The sequence below is a fragment of the Coniophora puteana genome, assembly GCF_000271625.1.
Source record: "Coniophora puteana RWD-64-598 SS2 unplaced genomic scaffold CONPUscaffold_15, whole genome shotgun sequence".
Lineage (NCBI taxonomy): Eukaryota > Fungi > Basidiomycota > Agaricomycetes > Boletales > Coniophoraceae > Coniophora > Coniophora puteana.
Window position 1 is genome coordinate 1,088,744 of NW_006913067.1, and position 26,148 is coordinate 1,114,891.

The following is a 26,148-nucleotide window of genomic DNA, read 5'->3' on the forward strand; positions in this document are numbered from 1 at the left end:
AAGATGGCGGAAGACACGGCCGCCAAAGCGAAGCATCTGTACGTCTGCGCCATTGACACTAGCATTTCCCTCGGAGACACTCTTTTGTGATACCGTGGATTTCTTACACATCCGTCAAGCCCCGAAAGACGCCTAGAAAGTGAGTAAAAACCAGATCGCACCCTGGCTAAGAGCATCTAGCACAGCGGCCTGGGGTAGCTGGTCGGGATGAAGCGGACGTAGGCGTTTTCTTGGCTTGGTTGCAAAGGGGCTTCTGTCGTTACTCAACGAGCTGGTTGATCCTCAACAACCGACTTTTTCGTTAAATCCTCGAGGGTTATCAATCTTGCTCATCGAGAAATCATCTTAAGGCGCACTTCGAGTTTGAGTCCACCAGGGGGGATTTGCGGTGGTCACATCCATTGCAGTGGCGATGTTGTAACGCCGTGCAATGTCTGTAATTTAACAAGGAGAGCTAGTGCGATCAGCATATGGTAGGTGAGTGTAGTCAAGGCATAAATGTCCATGAAACCAGAGAACACGTAAGGTCGATGCGACAGTGGTTGACATGCTTTCGGAGGCTGGAATAAGCTCATTATGTGTCAGAACGGGTTGAGACTGAACGTTTACACTGTGTGCTGAGACATCAGGTCACTAGTATATGCGCAAATGAGATCTGACACGATAAATGGGGCAGCAACTGCGGTAGCTTGAGGGATATTTTCGATTTTGACAAGGAATCGTGATTTTCTGTAGTCATTTGACTTACGGACACGTCGCAGCGTCAGGAGGACATGGTGGTCGAAGAGTAAGCAACAATTTACAATCGTCATGAGCCTTCCCAAAATGGAGTGACTCAGGTGGTGTGACAGACGACGCGGTTGTCAGAGTGTTGAAGTGGCAATCTAGTCTCACTCGTTCGCTCTGCATGACGGGCGCCCTCCCTCTCTGACCCGTCGGACACAACGGGACACCCCTCGACATCGCCTACAACCACATCGGCCACCCTTTCTCTCACATCAGGCGACCTCGTACTCAGATTTCTGCATCGAACATTGCAGACGTAATCTATTACCTCCATGCCTGCGCCGCGCATGTCACAGAGCGCAGAGGCCGCTCGCGCAGCTGCCCTCCAGGCCGAGTTCAACGAGAAGAAGTGGGTTTGGGTCCCCGACGACAAGGACGGCTACCTTGCAGGATGGGTGCACCAGGAGGACAGCGACTTCGCCCAAGTTGTCATGGCCTCTGGTGGCGAGGTGCGTGTCTTCACTCAACGACCCACCCATCGTTGACGATAGCACCACCCAGATCCGCCAAGTGCCGCTATATGCGCTCTCCAAGTTGAACCCTCCCAAGTTCGATCGCGTCGATGATATAGCCGACCTCACATTTCTCAACGAAGCAAGCGTAGTCCACAATCTACGCCTGCGTTACGGATCAGGTGTAATCTATGTTAGTACACCTTCTCTGTTTTCATGTCATCCTTTCCCTTTCCATGCCCTTCATAACCGTGATTGTTTCCTACTGGTTATTTCATTTTTGTTTTAACTTGATCATCTTATTGCGTCTAATGCTGACATGCTATGATAGACCTACTCCGGCTTATTCTTAGTCGCTGTCAATCCATACCAGAATCTGCCTTTATACTCGGATACCATCATTCAGCAATACCGGAATAAACGCAGGGACGAGAATCCGCCCCACATCTTCGCTGTCGCTGAACGCGCTTGGATAAACATGGGCGAGGAACGCGAGAATCAGAGCATTCTTATCACGTAAGTTCTTTGACTTTAGAACCTTTGCTATCGCTCATGGATGCATGTAATCCAGAGGCGAGTCCGGCGCTGGAAAGACAGAAAGTACCAAGAAGGTTATCCAATACCTCTCTGCCATAGCGACGGATGTACATCTTCCAGCATCATCGCATACCCAACAACCTTCAATCTCGTCTCTATACAACTCGCCCCCAGCGGGTGCTCCTCGGAATAGCCAGTTCAGGCGCTCATTGCAGGCTAGCCAATCTGGTGGAAGTTCACTCACATCTCGGGGTCGGCTAGGTCTTCTCGAACGTCAGATCATTCAAGCAAACCCTATCCTGGAAGCGTTTGGAAATGCTCAGACCCAGAGAAATAATAATTCAAGTCGATTTGGTAAATTTATCCGGATTAGCTTCGCACCAGATGGCAGCATATCTGGTGCGAACATTGATTGGTACCTCCTTGAGAAGAGTCGAGTGGTTGTTCGCAGTGAGGCAGAGAGGAATTTTCACGTGTTTTACGAATTGCTTATGTCCAACAATGAATCCCTCAAAAGTGAGTCCGCCAGCGTATTTTATAGGCGTGCGCTGATTTCGCCAAAGAATCGCTCCTCTTGGATGGTGATGTTGAGGATTACGAATATCTCAACAAGAGTCGACGCGAGGTTGATGGTGTAAATGACAAGGACGAGTGGGATGCGTTGATTGTAGGGTTTTCACCTGTACTTTCGATGAGCTCAGCTAAGCCGTTTTCAGAACGCATTTGATACCGTCGGATTTTCATCACATGAACAGCTTGATTTGTTCCGAATCGTAGCAGCGGTGCTGCACATAGGAAACATCGTTATAACGTCGACGAAGGCAGATGATGCCGTATTGCCAGATCCATCTCAGGCAGAACGCGCCTGCCATCTCCTCGGAGTTCCTGTTGCCGAGTTTACTAAGGCAATCCTTCGACCGAAGGTGCTCGCTGGCCGCGAATGGGTCACCCAAGCTAGGACACGCCAACAGGCGTTGGAGGAGCTTGCCTCTCTTTGCAAGACCCTTTACGAGAAATCTTTTGGTGCCCTCGTGGACCGCATCAACCGCGCGCTTGACCGCCCATCGTCGAAATCCACCTTCATCGGCGTGCTAGATATTGCTGGGTTCGAAATCTTTGACGTTAACAATTACGAACAACTCCTCATTAACTGGACGAATGAGAAGCTGCAGCAGTTTTTCAATTACCACATGTTCGTGCTCGAGCAGGAAGAATATGCGCGCGAGGGGATCGAGTGGGACTACGTCAACTTTGGATTAGACTTGCAGCCAACTATCGACCTCATCGAGGTCAGCGGCCCTACCATCGGTATCTTGAGCTGTCTGGACGAGGAGTGTATCATGCCCAAGGCGACGGACCTCACCTTCACTAACAAGTGCCACGCGTTATGGAGCGGCGATGTACGCACAGGGGAGGAGCCTCACCCTGGACGCGAAAAGTACTCCCCTACGCGCTTCGCGCAGGGTTTTGTTATCTCCCACTACGCGGGCAAAGTCGAGTACCGCACTGATGGCTGGCTCGAGAAGAACAAGGACCCCCTGAACGACAATTTGGGGCGTGTCTTGGCTGCGTCGTCCGATAGCTACGTTGCATCTCTCTTCCAGGAGCACGCGGGCGGGTACGTCGACGTCAACGGCAATCCCAACCCTTTCACCGTTGGCAAGAAGCGTGGTATTAAGAAGGGCGCCTTCCGCACCGTCGCACAGCGGCACCGCGAGCAGCTGTCGCTCCTCATGGCGCAACTCCAGGCAACGCAGCCTCACTTCGTGCGCTGTATTGTTCCCAACGGGAATAAGAAGCCGGGACGCATCGATGTCCCCCTCGTCCTCGACCAACTGCGGTGCAACGGTGTCCTGGAGGGTATCCGTATCGCCCGCCTTGGTTATCCCAACCGACTCCCCTTCGTTGAGTTCCGCCAGCGCTACGAAATCCTTACACCCGGCATCATCCCACGCGGGTACATGGATGGTCGCAAAGCATGTCTACGCATGGTCGAGGCGCTGGAGCTGGACGACGGCATCTACCGCGTGGGCACGTCGAAGATTTTCTTCAAGGCTGGCGTGCTCGCTGAGCTCGAGGAACGCCGCGATTCGCTATTGTTCGATATCTTTTCGAGATTGCAGGCTGTTGCTCGGAAATACTCTGCTAGAAGACAGATGAAGAAGGTGCTTAATCGTGCTGTGGCCATTCGGACAATCCAGAAGAACGCGCGCGTGTATGGCGAGCTCAGAGATTGGCCGTGGTGGCAACTTTACACCAAGGTAATTATTTTTCAGTAATAATGGTGGGTATTGCTTACCGACCACCTTTGGCTTAGGTCCGTCCGTTGCTCGCAGCCACGAGAAACGACGAGGAGTTACGCCGGAAAGAAGTCGAGCTCCAGCTCGCACGGGAGCGGGCAGAGAGAGATCAACGCGAGCGCGAGACCCTCGAGAACCTCAAGATGGGCCTTGAATCGGAGAAGCGCAAAGTCGAAGACGAGCTCGAGGCCGAGCGTGCGCTTGCGCTCGACAAGGATGCTCTTTTGGAGCGGAGCAAGAAGCGGGAGTCCGAGCTCGAGGAAGAGATTACGGCCCTGCACGCTGACCTCGACGTCCTCGACTCGCAGCTCGATCGTGCACTCAAGATGCAGAAGGAGGGCGAGGAGAAGCACGAGGCGCTGCGGCTCGCGTTTGACCAGGCCGCCGAGCATCTTGTGCGGATGGAGCAAGACCAGAACTCTAACAAGGTGAAGGAGGAGGAACTGATGACGACGTATGCGACGACGCAGCAAGAACTCGGCGACATTCAAGAAGAGCGCGAACGTCTCGTTAAAGAGAAAGAGGACCTTCAGGCCCTCCTTACTGTTCATGAAGAAGATCTCGCTCGTGTGAGAGAGCGTGCTGACGCCGCGCATGGCGAACTCATTGCCAAGCTCACTGAAGAGAGGCGAAACAAGTAGGCAACATTCAATTATCAAACAAATTTTTAAGGTCTTACAATATCTTTAGCGACGCTGCTAACGACAAGATTCATGAACTTGAGCAAACTTTCCGCCAAAGCAAAGAGCAAATATCCGAGATGAACCGTACCGCCAACGAGTACTCCGCTATGATTCAACAGAAAGAGGACGTCATCGCTGGCATTTCTCGCGACCTGGCTGCTGTCCGCTCAGAACGCTCCCAGTTCCAAAAAGAGACCTTCGAGTTGCAGAACAAGATCGAGATAGCCAAGGCCGAGGCTGAGACTGCTAAAGAGGATGCACAACGCTCAGCTGCATCCCGCACAAAGCTTCAGGAAGAGCTTGATGAGCTCCGCACGTTGATGGAGACAAAAACGAGCGAGGAGACCCGTCGCATGGAGGTCGAGAAGAGCAAGGAGATGGAATTATCCAATCTTCGCAGCCAGGTCGAGACACTGCAGACAGATCTAAGTACTACACGCAATAGTGCAGCCGAGAACGAGCGCAAGCTGCGAGCAGAGCTAGAGGAGGCGCACCGTGAACGCGCGTCGCTGGAGGAGAGCCACAAGTCTCTGACGGGCCGGGAGCGATCCATGCAGAGCAATATCAATAGGCTCGAGACGATCAACTCGGAACTCGAGAAGACGAAGAGGAGTATGGAGTCGGAGCTTGCCCGCTTCCGTTCCCGTCAGGTTGAGCTGGACAGCCAAATAGCAGATGCCACCAAGACCAAAGATGTGAGTCGAAATTATAGGCCGTAAAGCAGTCGACTGAAACAAACTTCCTGCAGAGCTTGTCCCGCCAGCTCAGCCAAGCGCAGAGCAAGGCGCAGGACTTTGAGGATGCTAATCTCCAGCTCGAGAGGCAAATCGGCCAGTATGAGCGCCAGATGGAGTCAACGCGTAAACAGCTAGAGGCGGAAACTGCGAAGAGACAACAGTTGCAAACAGTGGCATCCAGCCAGAAGACTGAACTTGTCACGACAAAGGAGAAGTTGGCCAAGTTCGAGGAGGAGCTCAACAAGACGCTTAAAGACCTCAAAAATAAGGAATGGGAATGCCGCCAGCTAGAGTCGAAACAGGACAAAACTATTGTCGAACATGTCCATGTCCTTGAGGAGGCGAAGCGCGTTACCGACAAACAGCTTTCCACCGCCCAACAAGAGCTCCAGAAGAATGCAACCTACATCCGCTCTCTGGAAAAGGCGAGGAACAAGCTCATGCGCGAAGCCGAAGATAGTTCTTTGGAAACAAGGCGCGAACAGCTTGAGTTTCGTGCTGCCGAGAAGAACGCTCAACTTAATGCCGAGAGGGCAGAAAAGGCGATCGCCCGCGCTGAGTCGGAGAAGAAGGCCAAGGAGGCGGCAGAGCTCCAGGTTCGGCGCCTCCAGTCTGAGTTGCACACCGCCCACGCAGAGCTTGAGGGCAGGACGGACGAGTTGCTGACTGCCAAACGCTCCAAGGAGCAGCTGGAGAACGAGCTCGCGCACCTTGTCGACGAAATGCCCATGTCGGACGCGCGCAATAATACCTCGAAGGAGGCAGAGCAACGCATCGCCGAACTCGAGCGGCAGCTTGCAGATGCGACGTCATCCGAGGTTGTCCTCGCGCAAATCCAGCATCGTGTTGACCAGCAGCACCGAGAGCTACGCGCTCTGATTATGAAGGATGCACCCAAGAATGATTCATTCCGCAAGCGCCTTATGCAGGAGCTTCAGGCTGCAGACGAAGCCCTCGCCAAGGAAGTCAAGGCCCATATTCAGCAGAAGCCTTCCCGAAACGTGCACTTCAACCTCCCTCCTTCTCCCGCCCCGAAGAAGGCTCCACGTCCTTCCCTGACCGACCCGAAACCTGATAGGCAGAATGATGAGCTGAAGCAGCAGGTCCAGACGCTTGAAATTCGTATTGAGGCGTCCGAGCGCGTGCGTCAGCACTACGAGTCTGTTATCCGAGATATGACGTCGGATTTGGAGAATATCAATGACGCGAAGGAGTTCCTACAAAAATGTCGTCGGCGATTATCTGAGGAGAATGCGAGGCTTTCAACAATGCTTGACGAGGAGGCCAATGTTCGGCGAACAGCGGAGAGCTCGGAGGACGTCCAGGCTGTTTGGGCCAAGTTCCGCGCGACCCTCGACGAAGAGCAGCTCGCATATGGCAGACTTGAGGAGTCTCGCAAGGCTCTTGTGAGTTTACACCCTGTTGATTCTGGATTGTGATTCTGAGTATTTTTTTTCTTCTCAGCTTGTGCAACAGCGCAACACACAAGCAGAACTCGAAGAAGCCAAGAAAGGTCTACGTGACAATACCCACTCCAAGAAGCGCATGCAGGCAGAACTCGAGGCTTTCAAGGAAGCCCTGGAGACCGAGAAGATCCGCAAGAATGAGGCTCTTGGTAAGCACTTACAGTCCACTGTTTTCGATATAATGTTCTTATCTCTCGACAGACGCCAGTCGTGGTGCGCAAGCAAAACTTCAGGAACTTCAAGTTGACTCGGGCGCGTCCATTGCTATGCAATCGGGTATATTACAAGAGTGCTAGCATGAGTGTACATGATACTGACGAGTTTTACCAGAACTTCGTGCCGCCATGGAAGCGTACAGGCAGAAGTCTGAAACAATGGCTAAACGAGCTGACGAGGCCGACATTGCCAAGGAGAAGGCCACCCGTACTGAATCACTTGGTGAGTTTTTCATGTATCTGTTGGTAAGTAGTTGTACTTACAGCATACCCCAGTCCGCCGTTCACTTGCAGATGCCGAAAAGGCTCTTGGCGCTGCAACATCAGAGAAGAACAACCTGCAAAGCCGACTTGAGAAGACGGAACGACGCTTGCTTGAGCTCGAGAAGAAGCTTCACGACGAGGGAGAAGAGTCTTCTGAGCTCAGTGGAACTCGCCAACGCCTCTTTGAACAACTTCAGGAAGAGCGACAGCTACACCAGAAGGATCTGGCCGAAAGGGACTTTGCATCTGATCAGACGCGCAAGAAGTATCAAGGTAATTTATAACCTTGGATTTTATGCGCTTTACATGCTCACGGTTATTTAGCTGAGCTCGCTCAACTCAGCGATGAGCTTCAATCACAGCGTGACACTATGAGTCGGCTTCGCGAGGACAATCGTAAACTGCGCTCAGACTACGATGACCTTCAATTACGTTTCGACGACGAGGTTTACAATGGTGGCGCTTGGAAGAAAGAGAAGGAACGCTATGAGACCAAGATCGACGACCTTACGAAAGCTTACGAATCGTCGGTGACGGCTCAGTCTGACCAACAAAATCAGATCGTCTCTCTTCATTCGCAAGTACGAGAGCTCCGGGGTGTGCTCAACGACGCGGAGGCCGACCGTGCGTTGCTTCAGAAGGCACGACGTGCACTTCAAGCGGAGTTAGAGAGCATCAAGCTCGATCATGCCGACACGAGCAAGATGGCAAACGACACGGAGTTCCAGAAGTTGCTGCTGCAAAAGCAGGACCTTAAGCGCTCACTAGAGGAACAAGAAGACCGCACCACCATGGCTTTCGAGCGGCTGAAGAAGGCAGAGGCCTATGCGAACGACTGTCAAGCTGAACTCAATCAGACGAGAGGGGAGAACACAGAGTTAGAGAGGATGAACGTAAGGACACCTTGGCCATGGCAGTCAAACCATTTTCTTCTGACACGTATCTCGATAGGGAAATCTTGAGAAACAAATCAAAGATCTCAAAGTCACAATTGTCGATCTCGAGACGCGGTCATATTCATCGTCTCCACAGCCCTCCACCGTCATGCGGCAACTACAAGAACGTATCGCTGACCTCACGAAGCAGCTGCACGAGTCCCAGAGCGGCACCCAGCGTCGCATGTCGTCCGACAAGATGATGCGAGAAGCGCAGAATCAACTAGCTGAGAGTCAGCGGCAACGCATACGCTTGGAGGAGGAGCGACATGCATTTGAGGCGCAGCTAGCGGCTCTCCGACAAGATCTAGATCGCACGGTAAGTTCCAGCATGATTCTCAAATGGCCACATGAATATCCAACACGCTCTGCAGCAAACGGATGGACGCAACTTGCAGCGCGACAAGAGGCGAGTAGACCGAGAGGCTGCTGATTTCAAGCAAAAGGCTCTTAAGTACGCCTCAACCTTTACTCTGCACTTAAGCACCCCCACTCACCCGCCTGAATAGCCTTGAACGTGAAGTAGAACGGCTCAGGGGCCGCGTCAGCCGTCCTTCGTCCGTTGTTAGCTCAGTTGTCAGCGCCTTGAACGGCTCGTCTCGCAAGTCCGAATCATGATCATGAACATTTCTTTTTCCAAGTACTATTATTTACTGCTGCAACAGCTTTATGACCGGCATGACCTGCATTTCAACGGACATCACGACATTGCATTTTCTCATCTCTTCTACATTCATTTTGCCATTTCTGTGCTTGGTGTATCCATTACATACATGTATCTTGCCCTTTATCCGTATTTTCGATACTACACTTGTGCTACCAACAGTACTTGACATCCTGATATTGGCAAGGTCACCTTTTCGGACTAGTACACTATCCCTCCGAACGGCGTCGCAAATGAATCTGGATGGCTCAAGCCACGAACTCAAGTGATTGGGGAAGCAACGGTAGGCGCATCAGCAAAATCCCGCGAACGTTACCACGCATTGTGACGTATTGTCAACTTTGCATAGAATCGGAAATGTAGCAACGGCGTCGCAATGCATGGTAACAAACACAACCCATTAGCTTATGGTGGCAATACAAGCAACGTATTTTGGGGATTGCAATGTTGAGACCATGTCAGGGACTTAACATAATAATGGTAAGATAATAAAACCCGTAGACATAGTTCTCTGTCGTCCAATTGTCGTCTTCTCCTCTGGTGTGTACATTTTGTTTGACGAGTGACATCTAAGCTACATCGAACAGCACGATTGCGAAAGAGAACATTTGAGCTAACTACTGGGGTGGTTTGTAGACCCGACAAGTAAGCCATTACATGCTATGATGCGCAGCAATGACGTCAATTTTAATGCACGGCGCTGCTGATCAAATCGGCTGCAGCTGTGCTTTTGGAGTGAGCCCAAGCAGATCCGAGACGCGCTAAGTTATTGCGCACCACAATAATATAATATCACAGTAATGTCCACACAGCGCTCGCGAACCTACTCCATTGATATCCCCAACGCGTACGCATTCGGCACATTGATCAGCCTTCGGAGGCATAAAACGCACGATGGGGACGCAGAGCTTTTCATTTCTGAGTCTCTTTCTCCCTCTTTCCCTCACTCACACTTCTCCCCAACTAAAGAGCTCAGGGCGAGTGCCAGACGAACGTTGGTGAGTAGTGCTTTGACACGATTTTTCTCCGTTGATGATAGGAAATTCACGCAATTAGTTACAGTGTCCTTCGGTGCCTGGTGGTACAAACTGGAATGGTGGAGTCCTGGGTGGTGAGTGTTGTTTTCTTGTTTCATATCGTTTTCTCGTGTCGTTCTCCTCTCAACACCATGCTTAAAGTCCTATAGGGAAACCTGGAATAGACAGTATAGTTTACACATTGATTATGCATTGTTTTATATAGCTACACGAATAATAAAATGTTCTGTCGTACATATAACAGCTAAAATGGAAAAATAAGTGAGCGGTTCGAGCTGTGGCCCAATGTGCCTTCTAGACATTATGTGTCAATCATAGTGCTATAGTATTGTCAAGGTGATGCACAACTGAAGCATATGTAACAAGATTGTATTGCTGTTGTGTTATATAGATATACTCATTGTGACTACATCAGTTACGTTTAGTAATGTCTCGGGCTCAAATATATCATGTTGATATCAATTCCGGGCAACACTATTGCGAGTGCGTTCGCAACATTGGAGTCAGCGTAACAACCCGTTGTAATGGGTTACAATGGGTTATGTACGTGGTAATGCGTTGTGTACGTGATCAAGCCGTCGCCACGCTTCGCCATGCCATGATAACCTACAGAGGAATTTGCTGATGCAGTCAGGTACATGGGGCGAAGTACATGTCTACAGCACTCCATCTTTGTTTTTTTAATTATTATTTCAAGAAAAAGATCTCAACGTGAAATCGACTATTCCGCAACATACGGAAAGTCACCAGCCGGCAAGTTCCGTGAAGTTGGAGAAATAAGGTTTAAGCCACCGCCGCGTTCAGTTTCTAGTGGTGACCGCCGACCCAAGTGATATCGAGCCTCAAGAATCCCCACCGCCCGCCATGGTACGTATGCCCGCGCTCGTCATATACCATCCAAGCTCATTTGTTCGTCCAGCCGAAGGAAATCAGAGATATCAAGCAGTTTATTGAGATCGCCCGGAGAAAGGATGCTTCCCGTATGTCCAATGCATCATGATGTATCCCTGTATTATCCGCGTCTCTAAATCCAACTTCGCTGGTGCCCTACAGAGGCCCGCATAAAGAAGGTCGCGATCAAGAACTCGCAGGGCAAGACCAAGACCAAGTTCAAGGTTCGGTGCTCGCGGTATCTCTACACCCTCTCCCTCGACGATGCAGAGAAGGCCGACAAGCTCAAGCAGAGCCTCCCTCCAGGTCCGCCAGCGCCCCACTTCCCCTCTGACCCATAACTCATAACATGACAGGTCTGACTGTGGTTGAGGTCGACAAGACCGTGAAGAAGAAGTAAAGCGCCTAACTCTACTCGTCGCGCTTGCTCTCTTTCCTTCCTTGGTTCTCTGCATGTACGAGGTGGCCCGAGGACGGCCTCCTTACCCACCGACCCAGTCCTATACGCATATTGTATGCATACTCAAAAATTATCGTATTAGGCTGTATGCGCATCCTGCATCTCACGCACTTGCATCACACACGTTTTCACGCGCACTTGCATTGTCCGATCTTCGACGGTGGGACGAGTCTTTGGGAAAGAGACGGCGAGATCAAGGGTGAATGAACCATTGCGCGACACCGAGCAGGGTACAGGATGCTACGAGGGTTGTTACACCGATGGTGACAAACTTGTGGACCATCCGCTGAGCACTCGTTTCTCGTGGTCCTGTCCATCGCGCGTTGAGGGATTCGACGTCGTACTCATCTTCGATTCTACGCCCAGGGTCCTCAGCCAGGAGCTCCAAGAGGACGCGGAAGAACTGCGATCCGTCTAGGTACGGGAGGGGCAACATGTTCAGGATGTAAAGTGAGACCATGGCCATACTGAGATATCTACGGCACGGTCCATCAGCAAGGTCCATGGTGCAGACTTGTGTACTACTTACTCAACGAGGTGAACAGTCAGAATGGGCAGTACCAATGGTAGAGGTCTGAAGCGAGGGAGCAGGGTGCTAACCTGGACTACGCGAAATCAACGAAAACGTGAATCGACGGACTGACGGTGGCTAACCTTCTTCCCAAATTTCGTCTCTTAAACCACTCCATACGACTACCTCCGTTGTGTTCGTATCGAGTTGACCAGGCTGACGGGAGAATATTCGAACGATGCTATCTTGATCTCGCAAGAGCAGGCAACGTGAATCGGCGCGACATTCATAGTCTTCATGACAGCGAACCCTCTTGCCGATGACTATGAGCAAAGGGTCCAGGCAGAAATTTTCATTCGTCGCAGATGATGAAAGGAAACATGTTTTCTGCCTTTCTTCAACGTCTTGAGCTACATTTGTGCAACAATCGCTGTTCGTTTCTAAGGAAGTTCAATAAGATGCTAAGATTTCTAAATAAATAAAAAACAGCGCACCGCGGAGTTCAGTGCCGCTGGCGCACCACCCTGGTTCATTGAGTCGAAGATGACTTGAAGACTGCTCGAGAAGATATGAAGTCCACTTGTCTTCTCCAGCCTTCGAAGGTCCCAAGTCCATATCGTCCAGGCGGGTGATCAGCGAACCCGGTGAGAGGTAATCATAAAGAGGCGAGCCCTAAAATATTATGTTATGTAAAGATTCGGTATGGTGCGCATATCAACATACCTCCTCAATGGAAACGACCACTCTACCAACAGACGATACATCTTTATAACCGACAATACTCCAAAAGACGTGCCCGACGCCGGACCACGCTGCCAGCATCAAAGTTGCCCAGAACGCCAGATTATGACAGCAGCCCGCCCCAATAATACGAAGGCGCTCAAGAGGAGTGAGTTCTTCGAGACGCGAGGATGGCAATGACACAAAGGCGGACGGTAATATTACGGTCACAGACATGCCTGCTGACAGGATGGGGACATCGTGTCTAGTAGAAGGAGGATTCAGTCTGCGATCAGGAAAAGTAGAACATTGACAAGGACTTCTTACATTGCTGCTGCAATTGCATGTCCTGCCTCGTGCACAATTTGTGCGATGGATAACGCTAAAAAGATCAATGGCAAGTGGGACAGGGGTACTGTGAGTCCAGGTATCTTATCCACAAATTAGAACGAAATTTGAGAAAATTTCGAATGCCTGGCTCACAATGGGATGAAGCATATATTGTCTTCCAGATTGGTCGTTCATTCCGGTGTCAAGAGCGAGTGGGTCCCGTTTGGTCAAAGTGACTTGGTTGGTAGATTGCACACGATGGAAGAAAGTTGAGGTACAAAGTGCAATCGTGTTCCACAGTAGCAGTGTGATGCCAGCGAGCATCCCTAGTAGACAGCATATCACGCCGGTACTGTACGCAAAGCGCAGTGTGTTTCTGCTCAGCCGACCAGGACCAGAGGCAAGCCATCGGCGAAGACGGTCGTGTGGAGCATTAAAAGTGTATGTCTTGATGGACAGATGTAGGCTCCTGACGTGTACTTCAAACGAAGCACGCTCGTACCCGCGCACTAGCGGCAATAGCTGCACTCGACGTTTGCGAAGAGCGTGAAGGAGGTGAACTGCCAGCCATGACGCGGAGACGGCGAGGCTGAGCGTGGACAAGGGTGGCATGCACGTTCAGGTCATCGCCACCGCGCGACGCCTTCGCTGGTTTCCTCGCCAATTTCGTCTCCTTGGGCACGCGCGCTCTTCTCCACATCCGTTCGTCACCGTCTGCTCTGCCAGCTCACTCACTGCGGCCACACTCCGTCCCCTATCGCACGGGCTCCTCTCACTCTTATCTTTCTCTCTCTTCTTCGCCAACGCTTCACGTGCAACCATGAAGATCTACTCCCTCTCCGTCGTCCACGCGCCCCCGTCCGGTTCATCGTCCGTGCTCAGCACCGCCTCGGACCTCTCCAGCTTCTCCTTCTACCAGCGAGGCTCCGTCGCCGAGTTCATGACCTTCTTCACCAAGACCGTGGTCGATCGCACGCCCCAGACCCAGCGGCAGAGCGTGCAAGAGAACATGTACACTGCCCACGTTTACAACCGCGGCGGCGCCGAGCAGCTTGCAGGCGAGTTTTCACTCTAGCATATAGTCAACCTACGCGCCAGGTATCTGACCACACCTCCATGAACTTGCAGGCATCATTATCACAGACCACGAGTACCCCGTCCGCCCCGCATTCTCCCTGCTCACCAAGATGCTGGATGACTTCACGGCCAAGGTGCCGCAGTCTCAGTACTCGAATCCGTCCTCGGTATCCTTCTCCGAGATCGACGTCTACATCAAGAAATACCAGGACCCGCGTCAAGCGGACACGATCATGCGCGTTCAGCAGGAGCTCGATGAGACCAAGATTGTCCTGGTACGTACTTCGTTGCTCTCCACTTCGATCTTTGGGCGCGAAGCTTAACGTTATTTTCGTGTCACAGCACAAGACAATCGAGTCCGTCCTCCAGCGCGGCGAGAAGCTCGACAACCTCGTGGAGCGGTCTAACGCCCTTTCTGCGCAGTCCAAGATGTTCTACAAGACCGCAAAGAAGGTGCGTGTGCTATTCATGAATCCTGTGAATACATGATCACTAACTGAAACTATAGCAAAACTCTTGCTGCGTTCTCATGTAGAGTACCCTGGACTTCACTCGCACGTCTCCATTTGAGGACGCTTTCTGTCTTTCCTTGTACCATATATTTCTCTTGCACCTATTTGATCTTGGATATTTCTCTTACCGCCGCTCTGTGCAATATTCGATCATCAAGGTTGCTAGTCATACTTCATGGTAAGCTGGACATCACTACCGCTTTTACGGAACCCGGCCCAGGAACAGTAGGACAGCAGGGGTAATAACCATTCACGGCTGCGATGTCCTTGGCTGCTATGGCGTACAATGCTACGGACCTAGCGCTGCCAACGGCCTTTACAGCACAATGCAGTCATGCGGCGCCAGTCTAAATCTTCCTGTCTTTGTGTAACAAGCGAATAATTGACCTGGTGACGATCCAAGATAACCAAATTACTGTGTTCTGATTGCAGGGCGTCACTCACGACATCAGCCATTGGATCTTCGAGATTATAGGACAAAGCAAACCTTGCAGAGCTTATTGAGCGGCCTCGCCTTATCAAGGATCGACGGGTTTTGAATGATACCCACCATTACCAAATGTATATGTACCGATGACCGGCAGTTCGTGGTCGAAGAGGTACTCGTTGGGCGCAACCCATCCTATTTGTTTGTCATTTTCTTCTTAATTGTCTTCGCTCAGAATGAATGAACTCAACCGGTCTTAACAACCTTTGTCCTCTTTCAATGTGCAGATGTCCGCATCGTTAGGCATCACAAACCATCTTCCTCTGATAGCACAAGTGGTACAGAACCTGCCTCATTTTCGATGTTAACTCCATCTATTCTCAACGTGCAGCGCATTGATGGTACGTATTTGCAAACACCCGAGATTGTCTGAATTCGCGAACAAGGACCACGATTGTGGATGTCAATGACTCGGGACGTACTTGCGCACCTCTTCCGTGCTCGCTGATATGGAGGCACTTGTCATTGGATGCCTGCTGCGCTGCTTATCAGAATTCTGCCGTAAGTCGCCTTTCTCTTGCCCACTTGAACCCTTATCTTATATTTTACGTAGGGGTTTGTCGGCCACCAGCTTTGGCCATGAACAGCAGGAGAGGATCGAGGTTGGCAACAACCACAGATACCTGAGCCGCCAGATAATAAAGAAGACCAAGGTCCACATCCGTTTATTTCTTGTCAATGAAGTGCGAACGATATTTCTATGGGTTGTATTAAGGCCGCAATCCATGGAGCGTCCCAATCTCCGCCGCAGCCGCTCGTCGGCCTCGTTCACGATGCCTTCTACACACTCCTCTAAACGACAGAAAAATGTTCTGCCTCAGCCATAACTTAAATCAAGACCTTGATTGTAACGCAAGTCGGGGTTCTCGGCTCATCAAATATCAGACAACGGCAAACTCACCGAGACAACACAAGTTTCCGTCGGAAACAACCTTACTGCCTGCATAAGCATATCACGCTACCTATATTCGAGGGAACATCACCCGACGGCAACAGTAACGACGAGCAACAATCTTTACATCCTTTCAGTAAGTTCAATGGAGCCGACAAGTCAGGTAGCAGCAGGTAGCCAGGACATTCACACGTAGTTCAGAACCTAGGCCAGCCGTTACTCGGCAAAAGGTTATGGACGAATTTCAATGATGACGAGTTCACCCCCTCCGAGGCTCGGTGTCGCGACTCGACGAGGCTGCAAAGAAGTAATATCACAACTCATATCAGACAAACAGGCGAGCGACTCGGGAACTATACTCGAGTACGTTCTCAGTCAACGAGCGCGCAACTGCCTTGACGTCACTCGCTGAGACAAGCTGTAAGCTAATTTTATGGAGACTTGGAATCAGCTGCGAAGCTGAAAGCTTGACCAGGTGATTCTTCTCATCATGACTTGATTCTTGCGATATGTGTGATTGCTTCGGGCGCACCCGCCGCCCGGCCCTCGTAGCCCAAAAAGCACACCGACGTGCCTGGCTCCTCGGGGCCGAAGCGCTCATTACGATCGAGGACACCCCTCCCTCGGTGACTTCCCGGTGGAAGGTCCTGCGAAGCGAGCTCATGCGAAGCCAGAAAATAGAAATTCTCGCCACCGTTCGACTCGTCACACCTCTGATCGTCGATATGGTTATTTCTTTTCGCCCGCTTTCCGCCAGGCTGATCGGTGCAAGAACAGAGCACAATACCCGAACTACTGCATGACATTTCCGGGGGATTCGAGGGAATTTGCCAACATAAATTCAGGGACTGGGGCGTCACAGTGACGTTTTACGTCGGAGCCACGCACCCTGACCTGTCGCGAACTTGACACATGATTGGCTCGATCTCGACCAATGACCGCACCGCGTACCTGGGTATGTAGTGTGGTCCTCGCGCACCTAGTAAAGAGTAAACCTTTAGACGGAGGCTTCGTGGTAACCATGAGGACCTATAAGCGGAGCCCTCAATCGAGGCCGGCGGCTGATCTTCTCCAGCAGTATTTATCTTCTCGTGAAACAACAGATTCCACACTCGAAAGGTGAGGGGGGTCATCTCTGGTCATCCGATCACAACATGACGTTCTCTGTCACACAATGTTGCGATCAATAAAGCGGAGCACCGGATAAAGTGTGAGTCTGTTTTTCTCAGTGTCAAACCACGATCAGAGCTTACGGCCCCCAGGCACCGACAGGCACCGACTGACCGTACAGGAGCGCCTTAGGAATCCTTGGAGCATCCCCACCTCGGACGACACCGATGAATATTACTTGCGGTAAATCCATACACGAGCAGGAACAAGTACGCACCACGAGGCCCGCGTTCAATGCACACTCCACCACACCCTGAGCATGAGTGGTCTGATCTTCCACGGCAGAAAACTGTATGTCATCGGTGACCCCCGTCAAAGTGCGCGACCACAGGGAAACTACGCCTTCCCAGACAAAAGTGGGTAGCTCCATGATGTACTGTGAGGCTTTGAGTTCAATCGACACGCTGACCCGACGGGAGTGTGGAGGCGCGACCGAACGTAAATGCTACAGTACCGCATGGTGATTCGACGATCCATGATTTTTTGGAGGTGGGCTGACCTGACCAGAGAACATGCGTTTTGGAGTCGTCTTGGAGCTACACCAACGTACGAAAGTAGCTGGACCCACGACGGAACACTGCGCAGGTCGTGTGATCAGGAACGGCCCGACGGAGTCCCTACTAAAGCTGCGTAGGTGGCGCAACATACACCGGCCGCCGGCGCTAGGTGGTAGGTATAGCGTAAGGAAATTTATGAGAACAAGGTCGAGATCAGTTTATCATCTTGATACCGGTAAGAATGTAGACATGCACTGGATCCGTATCGTTTGTTTCATTCATTTGATACAAAAGTGAAAGAAGCGATGCAATGAGTAATATAACATGCAAGAGTCCTGCTTGTAGTCGTGTATGGACAGCAACATAAACCGCTTCGCAAAGAGCAATCATAACAGCAGTCACCTATGAACGGACAACGAGTGATAATGATATGAACGAGCGTGATTCGACTGGAGTCATCTGGCGAAGTCTTGCTTCGAGGGTCGGAAGGTATGCAGTGAAGAAAGGTATGGCACAAAGCGTCTGTGACTTTTGTTTCTAAGCAGTCCGAATATTGACGATATCTGCAGCATGTTGTATAAGTGTTCATGGCCGTGTAAGAGAATTAAGAGCCGCAGAGTTTCCACATCTTGACATAGTCACTGTGAAAACAACACATTGTGAGTAAGATGCACATACGCATCACTTGAAAGCTCAAGCAAGATAGGGGTTAATGACAAGGGTGGTCGTCTTTTCCCACGCATGCAACCGAACGTCACAGGCTGCGCACGCCGCCGCCGTGTCTCTCTTCTCTACCACTCGACATTGCAATGATCACTCACATTCTAAACGCGAGATCATCTTCGTTGGTCGGCCACGTCGCATACCAGTCGCTCTGGGCCTTTGCAAACTCTTGCATGGCAGCTGTACCGGACCAATGACCATAAGCAACCCATTCTCACCCGACAGCGACTGAACGCATGTCACTCACTCTGAGAGTTGTCGAACCACATCTTGTTGCCGACGTTGTCTGGGAACCACCCGCTAATGCCGCCCACGGCGAGGTCCATGATAAGGTAGAACTCTGTCACATCGGTGAGCCTTCCATCTAATCACACCAGGCATCCCATCCATGAGAACCACTCACGCTGATCATAAGGCGCCGCATTCGACCCTTCCGTCCACGGATCTGTCACAACCACCTCATACCCGCTCGACGCATTCATCGCCGTCGCAGGGAACCCCGCCGACTTGAAAAAGTACGTATCCTCGCCATTGCCCCCGCTGCCCGTCATCTTAATGTTCACCATCGCTTGCAGCCGGCTGTCCGTGTAGAACCGCATCCACGAGTCCGTCCACTCAAACGCGTACACGTGGAAACCGTCCGCGTAGTTGCCCCGCTTCGTCGTCACCCACCCGTAAAGCGTCTTGAGCAGCGTGGCCGTATACGACGTCGACCCCGAGCCGGACTGCACAGGCGTGTTCGCGGCCGAGAACGGCCCATAATTGAGCGACGAGCGAACGTAGTTGGAGCCCTGCGCGGGGTACGAAGGCAGGTTGCCTCGCGCTTCCATGATCTACAAAACGCACGCATACGCAGCCCATTAATCTCCGTCCGTTCCAAGGCTCTAATAACAGCCCAAGCCAAAACAAGCAAGCACTCACATCAATCTCGCCGCTCATTGGCCAATCGCCATACACGCCCGCGCGCGACGACGAGTTGCTTGCCTCACTCGAGTTGCCCTCGGGCAGCATCCAGATGGCGGGCCAGAGCCAGTCGCCCTGCGGCAGCTTGGCGCGCACCTCGACTCGTCCGTATGCGATCGACTTCTTGCCGCGCGTGTTCAGGCGGGCGCTCATCACCGGGTTGATCACCGTGCCCGCGGCTGAATCCGAATATGCGGTGCAGGCGTTGCCCTGGGCTCCGCCGCCACCAGAGCTGGAAGTCGAGTTGCCCGACGAGGTGCTGTTGCCACCGCTGGTTCCGTTGTTGTTCCCAGTGCCGTTGTTCTGGCGGCTGTACAGGACGAAGTCGCCGTTGTTGTTGCCTCCGCCATTATTGTTGGTGGTGGTGCCACCGTTGTTTCCTCCGCCGTTGGTGGTGCCGTTGTTGTTGTTGCCCCCGGTGGTGGTACTGTTCCCACCGCTCGTCGCGTTACCTCCGCTGGAGCTCGCTGCAAGGACTGTCAAGATCCGGACGTTTTCAAGCCATGAGGCAACTCACCAATGTCAGCCGTACAACCGGGCAGGTTGTAACTGGCTCCATTGAGAACGGCGCTATAGCCTCCATCGATGGAGTTGGAGGTAAGCGTGGGTAGGATGTATAGTTGACCATTCTTCACATAGGAGTTCGAGTCCGAGTCTGTGGTCATCTCAAACTCGCCGTTTCCAAATCCGCCGAGCTCGACATCGCGGCTCCAGTTGTTAGTCAGGTCGAGCGAGTCGAACTCGTCATCCATGACCAAGCACAGATCAGACATGGGCAGGACGTCCACGCTCTCGTATCCGAAGAAACACAAGGCAGCGCCTCCGAGAACGCCGAGCAGCAGGCCAATCACGGTCAACCACCAGCTGAGGCGGTCGAGTCCATGAGGCTTGCCTATCCATGGCTTATCTTCTTTGTTCAACTTGGCTGGCAGACGCGTACTTGGCTTCAGCTTCTGGGGAGGTACGGCCAGGATGGCACTTGAGCCGCCCGGCGAATTTACCACAGACGGAGGAGTCCACATGGAAGACGGCCTTGCCGCGGGCGATAGGAAAGGAGTACGGAAAGACGTTGCGGAACTGTTCCTGGGCAGTGATGCCGAGGGTGGGGAGAAGACGTTGCTAACGGACGTCGAGCTCGATGAGCGATCAGGGGCTTTGTTGGATGGGTCGGCCATGAAAGGTGGTCTGGGGCGTGCGAGGTCGTCGTCCTGAAATGTGGCCATCAAGGCGGACGAGGACGGAGGAGTGGAGGCTCGGGGCGTCATCTGGAAGGACTCTCTGCTTGTCTTGTGGGGGGTGGGCATCTTTGGGAGGCCTTCGATGCTGCGCCTGGTTGAGGTGGACCTGACTGGATATTCGGCACTCCCTCCGAGACTGGAATAGGCGGTGAAAGATGATGGGGGAGGACGTCTGGTCGAGCTCAGGGTTGACTGTGGGGAAAGAGACGTGGATGTTGCAGGGGTGGAGGGTGCTCCAGATTCTGCGTAGAGCAAGTCTGGGGACCAGTCCAAGGAGCCGGATGGTGGAGGACTAACAACGTCGAGGGGAGCATAACTGGCGAACTGGGATGAAGACTTGCGCGTGTGACTCGTGGACTTGCGTGCCGCGTTACGCGCAGCAGCAGCAGGAACAGGAGGAGGCGAGTCCGAATCGGAAGCAGGATCGAATGAAGAAGCTGAGTGTCTGTTGTCGTCCAATGCAGAGGAGCCCGCGATAAAGAAGGGACGGGGAGGAGATAAGGGCGAAGGAGAGCGAGGGTATGCGTGGGCGAGAGAGGAGGATTCCTCACTGGACGCGGTGTAGGAATTGCCGCTGGTTGGACGCCTGGGCATGTTGGGAGGAAGCTGTGAAGGTGAGCGCACGGACAGTCGCCGTGTTTTTGAGGCGGACGCTGACATGGAATAGGAAGTTGGGGTGGTAAATGAGGACACCTTCCAATCCAACAGATGAACGGCAACGGTTTTCGGTCCTCAAATAATTTACTCGGACATGCACTCCGCACGTTCTAGACGTCCAATCACCGTCCTCATATGCTACTTTCTAAGCTGATAAGAAGAAAAATCACAGCGCCGGACTCGTAGCTTCGACGACCCCTCAACAGGAGCGCGATCGGTGTCACGCCGAATCTGTTCCGAGGCAGGCAATTGCCTTGCGTATGACGCATTTGGTGACGTTTGTCACTTACAAGCGTGCCTGCATTGCCTAAACCGTGCGCAATCCCCGATCTCCGCTTTGTCCCCGATCTGCCATGTCCAATCCGGGCGAGGACAGAACACACCACCCCCTCCCCAACAGCTGCTTCTTTCTTATCCGTCCAGATGTAAAAGTCCAGGCGCGTTTTTCATCTCTGCAAGGGCCCGCCCTGCCACACGCCGGCCGTTCATCTGCTCCCGCTCCACCTCCCTCTCGTCCCCCTCCCTTTCTCCCTCTTTCCCCCATCGCCGTACCGTCCCAGCCATGGACTACGACAGGTACGATGCGACTCTCCACTACATCTTCAAGCAGACACAGGGAGATGCATGGTTTCGCCCGAATGAGGAGAACCTCTCCTGCGGTGTCTGCCTCCGCATAGACGACGGCTCCTTCCGCGTCTTTCCCTACGAGAATGCCGCCCTTGAGCCTTTCGAGGTAGCCGTCTCCCAGCTTAACCCTGCGGTAGCCGTCAAGGTCCGTAGCGCTGCTGTTCATGCATGTCTTTCCGAAGGGTACGTCCTTCTCGCAATAGTCATGTATTGTATAACAAGTTTATCCTGTCTTTCAGTGGTCCAGAGGACAAGAGCATCTACGTCGACTCCGACACGCGCATACAGATCCTCGACTCCATGATATACCTCCCCCATGCAGAAAAGGAACAGTCTGCTGCCTTTATTGTACGTCTACCCCAATTCCCCAGCTTATCGGCACTTATTGACGTCCTCAATACAGCGGGACGAGCGTGTGCTGATCGTCTGGTCAGAGACCCTCGAGGGTATCATCCCTACTGCCCGTGATTTCGAGGACCGTCTCATCCGCCTCCTTTGGCGCTCGCGCCCTCCCCTCAGCGCCCTCTCGACGGGCACAACACCATCCGCGGCAGGCTCAGTCTCTGGCCACTCACACCTGGGACGGTTCTCATCGGGTCCAGACCCCGAGAAGGCTCTTCCACTTGTAACCAAAGGGGAAAACCAGACGCAGCCAGCACGTTACAAGCGTACCTGGTATGGCCGGAAGGTCATCGTTCCTCCATCTGACAAGGAGAGTGCCCTGGATACCGCCGATGTTGGCCCCGAGAAGCGACCAACTATGGTGTATGCGCCAATATACAATGGTCTTGCTGCTGGGCTTTCGATGCTCTACATGGGAAACGCTGTTCGCACCCTGATCATGGAATGGCGTCTGGACGGCCAATTTTCTCGCTTTGCTCTCGTCGCTGTCATCCCGCTGTTATTTAGCGTCTCGCTCGTAAGTTTTCACAATTCTGTTGTCACCTGCACGTCTGTTCTAATGTTTGTTTAGTTTTTCAACATCCAGCTCATCCAGAACTTCACCATGGCTTTCGGTCCTATCGCTCATTACCACAGGAACTCGAAGTATTACTCCGCAATTCCGCCACGCCCGAATAAGGTGGTCGACAGCGATCTACCCCATATTACCGTTCAGATGCCCGTGTACAAGGAGGGCCTCGAGGCAGTGCTCAAACCGTCAATTGAGTCATTGAAGAAGGCCATGCAAACGTATGCCCGCCAAGGTGGCACGTCTTCCATCTTCGTCAACGACGATGGACTTCGCCTGCTGCCCAAAGAAGAGGCCAATGCCCGCATCCAGTTCTATGCCAACCACAATATCGGCTGGGTTTCACGCCCCAAACACACCTTCAACTCCAAAGCGAAGGCCGGCGACCCTCAAGCGCGCGGCTTCAATCGTCCAGGACGTTTCAAGAAGGCTAGCAATATGAACTACGGTCTCAACATGTCCTTGCGCATGGAACGCATTCTCGAACGTCTGCAGGCGGAACGCGACTCGGTTTCTGGTGATGGTTACCGTAGTTCTGTCGTCACTGACAGCTCTAGCATCCCGGCTCCCGCACAGGGCACCCACGGCCTGCAATACCAGAACCTCGAAGGCGACAACCAGGGCGTCGTCCCTCTGTACCTCCCACCCTCCGCAGCATCTGCATCCAACGGCTCCAACCAGGGCACGCGGTCTAACACGCCTATTCCAGGCTCGACGCACGCGTCGAGCGCCGGGTATTATTGCGAAGACCTCGAGGAGCGCGCTCTGCAGATGGCGATGGAGGAGGTCTTCCAGGACTCGGGATGCGTGTTCCGCCCCTGGGCGGCGAACGCGCGCTCGTGCCGCATCGGCGAGATTGTCTTGATTGTCGACTCGGACACCATCGTGCCCGAGGACTGCTTCCGCGACGCGGCACGTGAGCTCGCGGAATGTCCCGAGGTCGGAATCATCCAGCACGAGAGTGAGGTTATGCAGGTCGCGCACCACTACTTTGAGAATGGGATTGCGTACTTCACGCGCAGGATTAACAAGTGCATTTCAATGACTTGTGCGAACGGAGAGGTTGCGCCGTTTGTTGGACACAATGCGTACGTAGCATTTTTTTTCACTATCGCCTAAACAAGCTGAGTCTTTTCTTCGTGCAGCTTCATGCGTTGGAAAGCCTGCCAAGACGCCGCATTCATCGACCCCGCCGATGGCCAAGAAAAGATATGGTCCGAGTCGAACGTCTCGGAGGACTTCGACATGGCGCTCCGTTTGCAGCTCAAAGGCTACATCATCCGCTGGGCGACTTACTCCAAGGGCGCCTTCAGGGAGGGCGTCTCGCTCTCGGTCGACGACGAGCTCAACCGGTGGCAGAAGTACGCGTACGGGTGCAGCGAGCTGCTCTTCAACCCGCTCAAAGACTGGTGGCGCAAGGGCCCGATCAACCACCAGATCCACCAGTTCATGTGGTCTAGCGCGCCGGCGCACTACAAGATCTCGATGTTATCGTATATGTTCTCGTACTGTGCGTTTCTTTCCCTGCATTCACACTGCATATACGAGCCGATCTGATTGCTCGGGCTGTTGCAGACGGTATTGCGGGGTCAATCACCATCGGCGTGATCAACTACGTTCTGCTTGGGTTTGAGTTTCCTGTGGACGGCTTTTACATGCACTCGTTCGAGATCTGGATTGCAACTACGGTTGTGTTCTTTGGTGCTGGCAATGTTGGGTATACCCTTATGCAGTACCGCCTCGGTACGAAGAACATCGTAAGCTTTCCCTGTTTCTTTCCGACGCACTCCATGGCCCTGTTCTGATTGTACTTCTGCGAGTAGGGTTGGGCACTCCTCGAGAACCTGATGTGGGTTCCGTTCTTGTGAGTATTTCTCGCATCTTTTCGTTGGCTCTATTTTTGTCTGCTTCGAGCTTACAACTTTCTTTCGCCAGCTTCTTCTTCTTCGGTGGCCTCGGAATCCCGCTCTCGCTGGCGATTCTCGCACATCTGTTCTCGTACAACATTACGTGGAGCGCGACTATCAAGGAGGTAGAGAGGTCCAACTTCTTCAAGGAGGTCCCAAAGATTTTCAAGCGGTGAGTATTGGTCACGTCGTTGGCTATCCGTCTCTTTTTCGCTTTGGCTTTTTCGTGTGCTTCGTTCTCCGTTCTTCTCTCGTCTCGCGGTGGTGCTGTTGGCATTCCGCCGGAACGCTTTCGGTGATCACCGTGGCGGTGTGCTAGTGTTCTTTAATTTCTACCGTCTTTCCGGCGGGTCGCATTGTCGGACGTGGAGCGCATCCGTCCGGGCTTCGCCGCGTTCGGATGCGCAGCTTGCTTATCGTCGCTGAAGATACGGCGGACCTCCATGCGACCGATCAAGGCATCTCGCCTCGATTCCACCTTGTTCCCATTTGCCTTACATATTTTTTTGGATTGTGGACACCGACGGCGTACTGATGCGGAAACTTTCTCAGATTCTGGTTTCCTCTGCTTGTCTCAATCATCATCATTGCCGGCATGATCATCGCGAGCACGCCACTGGTGCCATATCAGTGGTCTGTCACGGGCACCGACGGCTGGGCTGTCATCCTGCCGTTATCGTAAGTTTCTCTTTAGGGCCAAGTACGCTAGCGTCTATGATTTTAATTTCCATTGCTTTCTAGTATCGTCACTGGATGTCACATCCTGCTCCCAGTGAGTCCCTGTCCTTTTTTACAATGTGATCCCCGTTATATCAAGCATCGTTCTGCTTTTCTCTTTTCATTTTCTCTTATCTCTAAGTCGGAACACGACTGACTTCGGACGTCATCCATCAGATTGTGCTCAACCCTTGGTTGATGATCTTCTCCTACTGAGGTCGCCGCTACCCCGAAATCCTATATCACCGATATCACCGCAAAACCTGTAATACCCCCCGTGACGGACACACGACGTATGGCTCTAGAAGGACTCGTTCCCCCCCTAATCGCATCCGTTCTGAACATGATATCTTGGACTCGAATACCTGCTTTTCATTACTGAGTTCCCCAGTCAAGAACTGTTACGGCTTCCGTTGGTACATTCACCATCACTTCATACCAGCCTCTTGCGTGCGCGCCGCAGTGCTTGATGCATGCTTATCGTGTATTTGCCTATGGCGCGATGCGGTGCCGTGCGCGGGCGGCCGGACGCTTCTCTGTGCATAGAATTAATCATACGTACATGCATACACACGTACCTCGCCGATTACGATTATTCCGCCATGGCCGAGCGCTATACGGCTCAGCGCCTGGCGGGCTTTAGCTATAAACACGTTCTTTTTATCTTCTGGCTCCTTTCTTTTTCTGTACGGTCGCTTCTCATACATATTTTGTAGCATTGTG

At 52.5% G+C, this 26,148-nt stretch overlaps 5 protein-coding genes across 5 annotated transcripts; 3 read left to right on the forward strand and 2 right to left on the reverse strand.

Annotated features, from left to right (window-relative positions):
* The first annotated feature begins 936 nt into the window (after nt 1-936).
* CONPUDRAFT_85222 (nonmuscle myosin heavy chain b) lies at nt 937-9,427 on the forward strand. Its single transcript, XM_007775852.1, has 17 exons — nt 937-1,235; nt 1,288-1,431; nt 1,570-1,754; nt 1,810-2,291; nt 2,339-2,442; nt 2,492-4,036; nt 4,093-4,712; nt 4,766-5,453; nt 5,507-6,901; nt 6,960-7,110; nt 7,163-7,237; nt 7,292-7,399; nt 7,453-7,713; nt 7,765-8,333; nt 8,392-8,694; nt 8,750-8,829; nt 8,885-9,427. The coding sequence occupies exons 1-17, from the start codon at nt 1,059-1,061 to the stop codon at nt 8,991-8,993; spliced, it is 6,996 nt and encodes a 2,331-aa protein (XP_007774042.1). The 5' UTR covers nt 937-1,058; the 3' UTR covers nt 8,994-9,427.
* Nucleotides 9,428-10,921: 1,494 nt separating this feature from the next.
* CONPUDRAFT_147066 (uncharacterized protein) lies at nt 10,922-13,600 on the reverse strand (the record flags this gene model as incomplete). The annotated part of the gene is made up of 10 exons (XM_007775853.1): nt 10,922-10,943; nt 10,996-11,056; nt 11,130-11,271; nt 11,322-11,903; nt 11,957-12,032; nt 12,082-12,378; nt 12,433-12,610; nt 12,662-12,923; nt 12,986-13,089; nt 13,142-13,600. 7 exons carry the CDS (start codon nt 13,598-13,600, stop codon nt 11,621-11,623), a joined length of 1,659 nt encoding a protein of 552 aa, XP_007774043.1. The 3' UTR covers nt 10,922-10,943; nt 10,996-11,056; nt 11,130-11,271; nt 11,322-11,620.
* Nucleotides 13,601-13,672: 72 nt separating this feature from the next.
* Nucleotides 13,673-15,265, forward strand: CONPUDRAFT_139934 (snare protein YKT6). The gene is made up of 4 exons (XM_007775854.1): nt 13,673-14,046; nt 14,117-14,340; nt 14,408-14,518; nt 14,574-15,265. The coding sequence occupies exons 1-4, from the start codon at nt 13,809-13,811 to the stop codon at nt 14,598-14,600; spliced, it is 600 nt and encodes a 199-aa protein (XP_007774044.1). The 5' UTR covers nt 13,673-13,808; the 3' UTR covers nt 14,601-15,265.
* Nucleotides 15,266-18,227: 2,962 nt separating this feature from the next.
* Nucleotides 18,228-20,331, reverse strand: CONPUDRAFT_65203 (glycoside hydrolase family 16 protein; the record flags this gene model as incomplete). Its single annotated transcript, XM_007775582.1, has 7 exons — nt 18,228-18,264; nt 18,445-18,526; nt 18,594-18,686; nt 18,750-19,029; nt 19,078-19,179; nt 19,268-19,568; nt 19,823-20,331. The coding sequence occupies 7 exons, from the start codon at nt 20,329-20,331 to the stop codon at nt 18,228-18,230; spliced, it is 1,404 nt and encodes a 467-aa protein (XP_007773772.1).
* A 1,435-nt stretch (nt 20,332-21,766) lies between these two features.
* On the forward strand, nt 21,767-25,390 carry CONPUDRAFT_158837 (uncharacterized protein; the record flags this gene model as incomplete). The annotated part of the gene is made up of 9 exons (XM_007775855.1): nt 21,767-22,014; nt 22,071-22,179; nt 22,235-22,750; nt 22,805-23,889; nt 23,947-24,311; nt 24,377-24,558; nt 24,625-24,665; nt 24,737-24,880; nt 25,261-25,390. The coding sequence occupies 9 exons, from the start codon at nt 21,767-21,769 to the stop codon at nt 25,388-25,390; spliced, it is 2,820 nt and encodes a 939-aa protein (XP_007774045.1).
* Nucleotides 25,391-26,148: the final 758 nt, after the last annotated feature.